Genomic DNA, 11,524 nt, shown 5'->3' on the forward strand with positions numbered 1-11,524 from the left:
TTTAGACATTTTCCTTTTTCTTTTCTAAGGCATTTCAGGGCTGGAATTTATTTATTTATTTTTTGAATATTTTTGTGAATCTTTCTCTCTTCTTACCTTGACATATGTTACAGGTAATATCTGATTCCATTTATTTTTCTCTGTGTAATGAGAAAATTAACCAGATTTTCTGTTCCCAATCTTCTCTAGCTCTTGCTCTCTTTATGAATAAGCAAAAAAAAAAAAAAAAAAAAAAGTCAGGAAACTATTATTTGGGGATTATTCCTAAGAATACTTTCCCCAGATATCCTCTTCTGCCTGATCTATGTCTTCTTGTGGAGAATTAAGCACTAGGAGTCATCCTGTTCAAGACGATCCTGCACCGTGAGGTCGGGAGAGGCCACTGAGTCACCACACTCTTAATCAGGAGCAGCCTGGTGTTAGTCATCAGTGTATTTTATTATGTTCTAGTTCTTTCAAAATTAGTTATTCCCCATGAGAAAAGTGACTCCAGCCCAAGCAGAAGAAGAGGGCTTCTCGGCTACATCCCCAGATGCACACTGGGACACAAGCATTGACTGGTGAAGTAGCAGCTCTCAGCTAAAAACTACAAACTCCAATTAGCTACTAAGCTAATACCCAGCAGGCTTCCACAGCCTGGGTTTCTGTCTGAACAACTTGATTAGCAATTGAGCATTACAAATTGATGAGTCAGAGTTAGCTGTGTGCTTTTAAAACTCAGATGAGATTGTTACTTTTGAGAAATGTTATGGGCTCTTAAGAGAAGAACCAGGCCCTGAACAGAAAGTCACAGGCATGGTGGTTTGTACCCTGAGCTCTCATGGAAGTACTGGTCTTGTGTAAGCTCAGATAACACCATCAAAGTGACATACAATAGGATTGGGTGTTTGGGAATTCCAGCAACGAGTGGACCAAGCTGGACGACTCCTAGGAAATAAGAAGAGCTTTTTAAAAGAGATAGCAGGCCATGTCTTGACTACAAGAGATTGTTACTGGGAGCACAGAAAATATCAAAGCTGCAGGTTAGGAACAATCATTGTATGTGCGGTGTAAAAACAAAAAACGAAAACCTGTTCCTCAGTGGAGTCTTCTTTACCAGTGATTTCAAGACCAAATACTATGTCAGCACCTCTTTCTGGAAGTTATAAACTGAGATGTTAAAAGTAATTATTTTTAAGTGCCAGCATCTTGTTTGTTGCATCTTCTAATTTATTGATCATGAATACGCATTGTATTTGGAGTAAACAGTTATTTGTAATTTAAAAATATCGTAAAGCCCTTCCATGCCTGCTACCTGTTAAGTTGGCCATTTTTCATTTGCTTATATTTCTTTCTAGGCTTTGCCAATTCAACATAATTTCTCAGGCTGCTATTTCAAAGCATTGTTGTACATGAAAAACAGACAGCAGAGATCTTCTGTGATAGAAGCCAGGGTAACCCAGACCGCAGTTTAATGCAACCCTATCTTGGGCCTCAATATTAAGTGCTCTCACCTTTGAAGTGATCTTGTGATAGGACCTGTTTAGATGATGAGGTGTCAGCGTATAGGTTTCTTTGTTGTTTACCTGTGAAAATGTATAGTTTGTTAATAGTACTGTAAATTATAAGAGGTCTGCTCTGTGGAAAAGAAACACGAATAGATTTAGATTTTTATAGAGCTGAATCAGCCAAATCAAACACAGGCTTTTCCAAAGCTTCCAAGTTTTAATGGAAACTCATGCTCTGCAGAATGTTGCTGCCTAATTATAATTCATGCCTTTTGCAGATACATTACAGGGTGGACCAAAAGGAAAATGTTAGACGTGTTCACTTGTGATTTCTATTGTGTTACTTGTAGAATGCCAAGTGCATAAGTCGAATGGCCTGGTGTGTGCAGAGACGGGGCCAGTTCTTGGCAGGCTGTAGGACTTCAGTAGGAAGGAGAACGATAGACTTGCAGAATAGTAATTACAGACCACACACTCAAATATAAAACCGGACTTCAACATGTGATTCTGCCTATGCTACCAGTGTCAGAATTTAATTTAAAAGTCCTGTAGTACTCATAACCCCAAACCAACCCACTTAATTGTCTTCATCAGAGAAGCACCTTTGAACCCCAGAAAAATTGAACTACCAAGATTTTATTTTATTTTATTTTTATTATTTATTTATTTTGCGATGGAGTCTTGCTCTGTCACCAGGCTGAAGTGCAGTGGTGTGATCTCGGCTCACTGCAACCTCCGCCTCCTGGACTTAAGCGATTCTTCTGCCTGAGCCTCCCAAGTAGCTGGGATTACAAGCAGGCACCACCATGCCCAGTTAATTTTTGTGTTTTTAGTAGAGATGTGGTTTCACCATATTGGCCAGGCTGGTTTCAAGCTCCTGACCTTGTGATCCACCCGCCTTGGCCTCCCAAAGTGCTGGGATTACAGATGTGAGCCACTGCCCCCCGCCCAATATTTTATTTTAAAAAGAACTTTAAATATTTATTTTATGTTATTTTATTTTAAACAGGTCTAACCGGTATCAAGGGAGAAAAAGGAAATCCAGGCGTTGGAACCCAAGGCCCAAGAGGTCCCCCTGGACCAGCAGGTAAATCCTCCTTCCTAACCAGAAACTGCAACTGTACATTTTTATATTCACTTTGCATTGCAGGTGAGGAAAATTGTCATCTTACATCCTCGTATGTAACTGAAATGGCTGTATTTTTTTGTTTGTTTCATTGGGAGGCTTCTTTGTTAGTAATGATCCTCTCAATACGCAGGACCAAAAAGAGCATATTCTGAGATCTTATTGTTTGCGTGAGTTAGGATAGAATATTCTATGGTATAGTAACAAATACATCCCAAATGCTTAGTGGATTTACACAACAAAGCTTTATTCCACACTCACACATCGTTTTATATGAATAAAGTAGCTCTCTTTCATCTCGGAACCCATGACCATGGTGAATCATACAGCCTCCAAGAGAAAAATAAAGAAGGCACATCAGGCTGGGCATGGTGGCTCACTCCTGTAATCCCAGCACTTTGGGAGGCCGAGGCAAGAGGATCACTTGAGGCCAAGAGTTTGAGACCAGCCTGGGCAACATAACAAAACCCCATTTCTACAAAAAAAAAAAATACAAAACTTAACCAGGCATGGTGGCATGCGCCTGTAGTCCCAGCTACACGAGAGGCTGAGGAGAAGGATTACATGAGCTCTGGAGATCGAGGCTACAGGGAGCTGTGATGGCACCCCTGCACTCCAGCCTGGGTGACAGAGGGAGACCCTGTCTCAAAAAACAAAACAAAACAAAAAAAATGAAGGTACATCAGTCTCAACTTCCTAAACAGAATGAGGTGTCATTTCATTTCCATTCACATTTTATTGTCTGGAACTAATCACCTACCCCCAGCTGAACTGCAAGGCAGACACAAAAATTAGAGGAATTTAAGGCTATTTTGGTGAGCACTGGTATTTCCAGCCATGATAATCTTACTGAATGAGTTCTGTGGAAGTTTTGAGTTTGTGTCTTATGTGCTTTTAGAATGGTCTCCAGATGAACACATTAGATATTAGAATTATTAGAATAATATGCAATCTTATATATTTATCATGGCAGTCTTAGTGCATTGAGTAAAGTGCTTTTCATATTTTTCTTTCCAATCTATTACAAATTTTGGAAAATACTTTTTCTAAGAGAGGTTCCTAATGCAATAGATTCATTTTCAGTGTAAATACTTCTGTTATTAGAGATAGTGTGAGGAACTGATCTAGCATTACACATTACACAGAATGGGTGGTTGGTGAGTGTTGATTGAGGAGCTGAATATATGAGAGCCACCACGCCGTTCAAATAAGAGGTGATACTTGTTCCTACTTTTCATTTCGGTTCTAGTTGAGAAATTCCTTTGGAAGAATGCCTTTTCAACACTGCTGGAACCCAGACCTAAAAACAAACAAGCATACAAGCCAGAAAAAAACTCATGCTGACAAATTTCTTAGAGTCACAAAAATTTTAATCCTCTTATTTTTACTCAATATGAGTTCTCAATTAATGTACACTAGCTTAAAGAAATTTTGGATTGCTATATTGGGTCAAATTTCAAGCTTGTCCTCTGTCTCCTCCAGGACAATTTCACACTCACACAAATTTAATTATTTAGGATCATACACCAGTACTGAATTACACAGCTATTCTAAGTCAGTGATGATGCTGAGCTTTGAGTGTGTTCATGTTTGTATCGTAGATTGGATTCATAAGGAACTGCATTGGGAAACAAAAGCTTCAGAAAGCAAATAAGGTTGAGAATAGAATGTTCCTTTCCCTTTAATATCCGAGAGGTAATAGAAAAGAATACATTTTGCTTCCCAGTTTCCTGAGCTGATTAAATGCATTGACCTCCAGGAGGATATGTGATTACACTGTGATCCTCTGCCTAGGAAATCTTGTCTGAGAAAAAGAACTCCTTGAAAAGAGAGAAAGAGGTTATCCTAATTTTCCTAAGAGTTGCTTCTTGTGAGAGCTAGTTTTCTTCTTGGTTGTCTCAAAACTTATTCTGTTGTGGCAAAAGACCAACTGTTTTCATCTATGGATGCTTTTTAGGACCTTCAGGGGAAAGTCGGCCTGGCAGCCCTGGGCCCCCTGGCTCTCCTGGACCAAGAGGCCCACCCGGTCATCTGGGGGTTCCTGGACCCCAGGGTCCTTCTGGCCAGCCTGGATATTGTGATCCCTCGTCATGTTCTGCTTACGGTGTGGGAGGTAAGTGTCACAAAAAAAAGCCCCTCTTGTGGGCTTTGATCGATGTTTTACTATGCTTAGTACTGAAATGAAGAGAGCATGCTAAGAAAAAAGTTAAACTGGTTATGGATGGGAAGCAGAGCTTGACCTCCTCACTTCCTTAAATTATCTCAAGACATTTTCTATAAAGTACAAATTGCTATAGGGGCTACTCCCTTAAAAACCTTAAAAGCAAATTCACAGTAACAGCGCATCTAAGTCTTCCCTGCTTCCAAATGATGACCTAGATAGACGTGCCCTCTGACTTCATATTTAGCACATTTGTAGGACATGATTGAACATTATTTTGGAGTCCCCATTCTATGTGACTGCTGTGATGTGGTCAAGACCTCCCATAAAATTTTACTCTTGGTTTGGGGAAATGTCAAACTTAGAACTTCTCCTGTAATTAAGAGGGCTCCTTAGATTATTTTCAATGATATCCTGCAGACCACTTGCATTTTAGGTGACCAAGGATAGTTCTGAGAGGAAACAAAAGTTGTGCTGTCCTTGCCTTATCACTAACTACTGGACTGAAAGAGTATGCTTCCTAAAATCATCTGCAGCGTGCATGCTGGTGTGCTGGGCAATAGCCCCTTTTCTGATATAGTCGCTCTTGGAAGCAGCAAGAGAGAGGCTGAGGGACTGCTGTGAGGCCATGAACTTATTAGTTAATGGATTTAAAATTTTCTGCTTCAGTAGAAATTTAACCTTAGTTATCAGAGGAATTGGTCAACAAAGCTTTGCTGATGTGTTTTTCTCTGTTCATCTTTTCCCTCCCTGTTCTCTCAAATACCCCTATCCCTTATTAAGCTCTGATCCCCTACAATGATTACCAGCACTGAAGTGGAAATCCTCCACTCTGGTTACATTGGCCCCGGCATTTGACTTTGGATACAGAACTGTCCTGTCGACCACCACCACCAAGCCCCTGCCCCTAACAATGGACACCCTGCTTCCCTGCCTCTTCTGCATCCCTGCCTTCCCACTTTCAAACCTCTTGCCCACTCCAGTCCAAACACGATGCCGTGATAACACTGGAACATAAGCAAATCATATATGTCTATTTCAATAGACACTGACTGCTCCATGTCAGCCTGGATAGAGGTATATGATTGTATGCCAAGAATTTATCCCAGACTCCCCTGTGTGACAGCTCCGTAATGAAGTTACTTAACTGTGCCTCCTTCTCCTTTTTCTCCCCATACAGGGATGGATGGGCATCTTTCTCCTTGACCACCCCATTCTCCCTTCCTCCCCTGGTCACCTCCCCTCCCTGCTATCCCCTGGTGATGGACTTCTAACATGAGATTTTTTTTTTTAATTTCTATTTCTTTTATAATTTTGCTGAGTTTTCAGGGTTTCTTCTGTAAATAAAACATATAATATTTAAATGGTTGGCTGTGATTCTAATTTTCTAACAATTTCTATAATGTCTTTCCCTTTGTCCATTTACTAACTGTCTGAAACCTTATGGGGAAGGTTCAAGGGGCATGGTGGATTAAGATACCCACTGCTTTTTACCCAGCAGGATATCTCTGTGTCTCTAAGGACCCAGGTGAGGGGAGAATATCAATTTATGATTCTTGGGTTCAGCAAGTCCCCACCCCCACTTTTCCTCTTTAGCTCCCCATCCAGATCAGCCCGAGTTCACCCCTGTCCAAGATGAGCTGGAAGCTATGGAACTGTGGGGCCCTGGAGTCTGATAGCCTCAGAGGAAATTTGAGACCAGCTGCAAGAACTCTTAAGGAACCTTGTTTGAGAAAATATTGTTACGTGGTTTGTATGCTACTTTGGGGGGGCTCACTTCAGCAGCCTAAATCTCCTCCTTGGATAATGTTAATATTATTGTTGTTATGATTAACAAAAAAAATATATTTTTTAAAAGTCCCTTTAATCTATGACTTGGTAGAGTGATTTCCTTTTGGTGTTTTAATGGTATGTCAGATAATTTGTTTTTCCAGAGAAAAATGCTCAAAGAGGAATTGGGAAAAATAAATTGAACTCTGGAATCTTCTCTCTCAAGTCCTAAAATGAACAGATACGATTGTGTTTGAAGGAAATATGGCCCTGGCAGGAAAAGAATTCAAAGAGGTTCAGAGATGATACCATTTACTCCTACTCCCTGTAGGAATAACCTTGCTGATTTAAAAAAAAAAAAAAAAAAGGAACATTATTGGAGAAACTACCTCTTGTTTAATTGATCTGTCCAATTCTGAGATCACTTGGTAACTGGTTTCACGGGTATCCAAAAATAAGCATTTGGATGTAACCTTTCTGAATTTAGTAGTTTTAAAAATAGATTTGGTTTTTCAGTGGTTTTAACTCACATGAAATAATGACTTTCCACCAGCTCTGGTGTAAGAGATGCAATTTTGATGAACAATTTATCCAGCAGTGCGTTCCAGGGGTTGCCTCTCCTTATCTACAGGGATTACTTTGTACATGCAGATAAGTTTTTGCAAACCTATTTTCATTTTCTTTTGTAAGCAAATAAAACTTTAAAACAATGTATGTGGATTCTTTTTCCTGTATTTCTAAGTATCACCTTAAGCTTTTGTAGTCTCAACTGAGTGTCCACAAGAAAGACAACAGATGTCTTCCTTTAGGTAAGCATTCAAACTTTTATTCATTCATTTACTCATTCATTCATTTATTCATTCATTCATTCTGAGTGCAATAGAAAACCGAAGAAGCAGTTGACTTGGGACTAAGAGATCAGCAACATTTTATTATTCATTCAATGTTTACCAATAGTTGATGGAGGAGCCCACCTGTCTTCTGAAATTGAGGAAAGCCTGAAAACCCCTAGAAGGCAGAGTGGAAATGAGGCGGAATCTAACAGACTCTAATCCTTAAACTGTGTCTTCTGGTCCCAAAGGAAAACTCTAGGGATTTGAGAAAGATTTGAGTTTTTTTTTTTTTTTTTTTTTGAGACGGAGTTTAGCTCTTGTTACCTAGGCTGGAGTGCAATGGCGCGATCTCGGCTCACCGCAACCTCCGCCTCCTGGGTTCAGGCAATTCTCCTGCCTCAGCCTCCTGAGTAGCTAGGATTACAGGTGTATGCCACCATGCCCAGCTGATTTTTTGTATTTTTAGTAGAGACAGGGTTTCACCATATTGACCAGGATGGTCTCGATCTCTTGACCTCGTGATCCACCCGCCTCGGCCTCCCAAAGTGCTGGGATTACAGGCGTGAGCCACCGTGCCCGGCGAAAGATTTGAGTTCTATTATGTGCTAGTTGAAATAGAAATGAAAGAGAACCATAAATTTAATGTGTGCTCCTTTTCCTCTGTGACATCTTCCTAGTAACAGCTAACTTTAAAAAGTAGTGATAGGACCATTTACAGCTAGCAGCTGGATTCTTTCTGGATCAGGAAAAGGCTAACACGAAGCATGGTGTCTGTCTGATCACCAGGTTCTCTGACTTTCTGCCTTTCTCATAATCTCCTGATCTTTGAAAATGAAAGAAGACTTCATCTGAAGGATTCAAGCAGTCTACTTGCGTGACTTTGGGGGCGGGGGGTGGTCTAAGCAAATTATTTTTTGGTGTCTTTGCAGGGATTGAAAGAAGACAATGAGCAGATAACCAGCCGCCATTCCCTTTCAGTTATGGTATATGATTCCACCTGAAAAAGCAGACATTATGGGAGGGAAAACTTGTCTAAGGCCCATCGAGATAGCCTGACCCAGAGTCACCTAAGAGAACTCTTCCACCCTAAATGGCTGGTGTGTGTAATCAGTCTCTTCTTTCTCTTCGTCTCAGATTTCTTAGTCCATGACATTTAATAGCGGGTATAGAGAAGGATATTCTATACATTTTAGTGTTTGGCCCTTGGAAACAAGGTTGAATACCATGTCACTCAGAAGACTCTCAAAGTTTGCTTATAAATGGTGAAGTATAAACTACAAAAGATTCTAATTAATTCACATCATTCTTGAGTTGTGCAAATACACTTGGCTTTGATTTTACTTGGTGATCTAAATTTGTTTATTTAAGCTACAAGAAAGTTACATTAGTTTGGAATGTGTCATCACTTGGACCCAACATATCAGATTTTTATTGAGTGAAATGTTAAAATGTGTAACTCAGATTCTGGATTTTCAAGTTTATAATACATTGCCTGTAATAAAAGCTGATTTTGAAGTGCATTTTTATTGACTTACTTTGGCAGAAGTACACTTACATCTTAATTTATATTTTATAAGTTGATACTGTTTTCTAAAATTAACAAAGCATCATTTCATAAAAAATACATTAATCTTCAGAATTCTCATCACATATGTTACAAACTCTCTATTCTCAGAATAATCATTTTAGGATAGTATTTTATATTCAGAAAGACCCCAATTTAATTCTAGAACAACTCTTTCTTCTTCTTTCTTTTTTACCTCTCCTGCCCCACCCCATCCTTCCATATCAAATATTACTGTGAACCAGGAAGTGTTTTCGTTCTGGGGACAAAACCATCCACAAAAGAGATGTGGGTTCTGTCCTCATGGGGCATCCTTTCTGTTACTAGAAAAAGACAGGAAATGTGTGAACACACAAGCAAAATTAGTTAACAGATAACATCGAGTGTGTTCAGGGTAGTAATGGCTGTAGACAAATTAATCATCAATCATGATGAATATGAAAGAAACAGATAAGGTCCTAAGACAATAATAAGAAAGGAGGAATAAAGGAACATCTGCATCCATTGGGTGGGAGGGACTCCTCTCTGAGGGGCTGACATTTAAGTAAAGACATGATGAGGTCAGGAGTTCGAGACCAGCCTGGCCAACATGGTGAAATCCCGTCTCTACTAAAAATACAAAAATTAGCTGGGTGTGGTGGCACACACCTGTAGTCCCAGCTACTCAGGAGGCTGAGGCAGAAGAATTGCATGAACCCTGGAGGCAGAGGTTGCAGTGAGCCAAGATTGTGTCATTGCACTCCAGCCTGGGCAACAGAGTGAGACTCTGTCTAAAAAAGAAAAAGAGAAAAGGTGTGGGAGATGGATTCAAGCCCAGGGTTTGTTAAGTGCAAAGGCCCTTTGTCAGCAAGGTAGGTGTCATGTTCAGGGAACTACAAGCAGGCCGATTGGCAGGAGAGTGAATGGAAGAGTGAACAAAATAAGGCTGAAGACCAAAGCAAGGGAGACTGTGTGAAGTTATTTGCATCTTATTTAATTTAATTTAATTTATTATTATTATTATTTGAGACGGAGTTTCACTCATTACCCAGGCTGGAGTGCAATGGTGTGATCTCAGCTCACCGCAACCTCCGCCTCCTGGGTTCAGGCAATTCTCCTGCCTCAGCCTCCTGAGTAGCTGGGATTACAGGCACGTGCCGCCATGCCCAGCTAATTTTTTGTATTTTTAATAGAGATGAGGTTTCACCATGTTGACCAGGATGGTCTTGATCTCTTGACCTCGTGATCCACCCGCCTCGGCCTCCCAAAGTGCTGGGATTACAGGCGCATTTTATTTTATTAATTTCATTAGAAGTAACTGAGGAGCTGTGAACAAATGACTTGATCGAGTGTATGTTTTAAGTTAGTAAAGGGAAAATTGCTCTTTAATGGAAACACACTGCTGCATTTATGTTCTGAAGGTGTCACTGTGCAATTATAGGCCAAGTTATCCCAAGCCTATCCCAAGAGCTTTAAAGTTGTATCAGGTTGGGCTAGGCTATCCAGTCGTAATAACCCCTAACATCTCAGGAGTTTAGCACAATACACACTTACTTCTTGCTCACACAATAGAGCAAGGCAGTTGTCTGCCACGTCTGGGCTCAGTGTTCCACACTGCTTCTGTCTTGGACATTTCCATGTCAACGTGCACTCCCATGATTACCAAGGCGAGAGGAGAGAGAACATGGAGACTCATTGCCCCAAGCATCCTTCAGAAGTGACACCCATTATTTTCACTCATGGATCTTTGCCCTAAGCAAATCACATGACCACATTCAATGGAGTGGAGAAGTACAGCCTTCCCATGTGCTAGGAGGCAGAAGAGAACCGGAAATGTGAGCAAGAAACAATAAAAGCTACTACTTATGTTTTAACTCATTTGAACCACCCAACAACCCAGGAGCTAGTTCACTATCATCCTTATTTTGCCAGTAAAGAGTTGAAAGCACAGAAAGTTAGGTTACTTGTCCAAAGACACGCAGTTAGAATTCACAGATGTTCTGGCTCAAGAGATCCACTCCTAACCTCTAGATTTTTCTGCTTTGCTTATTGGGGATGCTTCAATTTCAATGGCAAAAAGAGGGAGAGGTAGGGCTTATTAAAGTGCAGACCCCTGAACTCTGAAGACTGCCCAAGGATTCTGTGTCAGTTATCTGAGTTGAAAACTAGATATGTGCATTTTCCTTTTTTTCAGCCAAGCACCTCGGTGATCAGTAAGCCACAGCTCCGGAAAGAGTATCTTGAGAGCATTCTGTTGACATGGTGGAGAATGAGTTGGAGGGAATTGTAGCAGATGAGAAAACATTAATTATGCTGTTGTAGTGAACCAGTGATAGATAACGGAGAACTGATCTGAGATAGTGGAAATAACAGGACTTATTAATCAACTGGAAATGGTGGAAATGGAGGCGAGGAAAGGAAAATAGGATAACTCACGTTTCTGGCATAAGCAACTGGGTGGATAGAGATAACATTTATCCTGCTGGGAATTACAGATTTGGGGCAATGAGGCTTAAGAGTTCAGTTTAGAAGATAAACTGAATATGAGGTGTGTAACAGGCAAGTTGGAGCCTGGGAGAAAAATCAGTGCTTGAGATAAATTTA

At 40.4% G+C, this 11,524-nt stretch overlaps 1 protein-coding gene across 7 annotated transcripts in view; it reads left to right on the forward strand.

Moving 5' to 3' along the window:
* COL14A1 (collagen type XIV alpha 1 chain) overlaps nucleotides 1-7,254 on the forward strand; it is a 254,139-nt gene extending 246,885 nt beyond the window's left edge. For 5 of the 7 annotated variants that reach the window (XM_074387087.1, XM_039464751.2, XM_074387086.1 and 2 more), the window contains 3 exons: nucleotides 2,497-2,574; nucleotides 4,571-4,726; nucleotides 6,371-7,254. In XM_074387087.1, the coding sequence (XP_074243188.1) occupies nucleotides 2,497-2,574; nucleotides 4,571-4,726; nucleotides 6,371-6,450 (314 nt within the window). In that variant the 3' untranslated portion in view covers nucleotides 6,451-7,254. Of the gene's footprint in view, nucleotides 1-2,496; nucleotides 2,575-4,570; nucleotides 4,727-5,557; nucleotides 6,139-6,370 lie in introns of those variants that run through there. The other 2 variants (XM_039464753.2, XM_039464754.2) reach the window with 2 other exon arrangements.
* Nucleotides 7,255-11,524: the final 4,270 nt, after the last annotated feature.

This window comes from Saimiri boliviensis, chromosome 15 (assembly GCF_048565385.1).
Source record: "Saimiri boliviensis isolate mSaiBol1 chromosome 15, mSaiBol1.pri, whole genome shotgun sequence".
In the NCBI taxonomy this organism is placed as follows: Eukaryota; Metazoa; Chordata; class Mammalia; order Primates; family Cebidae; genus Saimiri; species Saimiri boliviensis.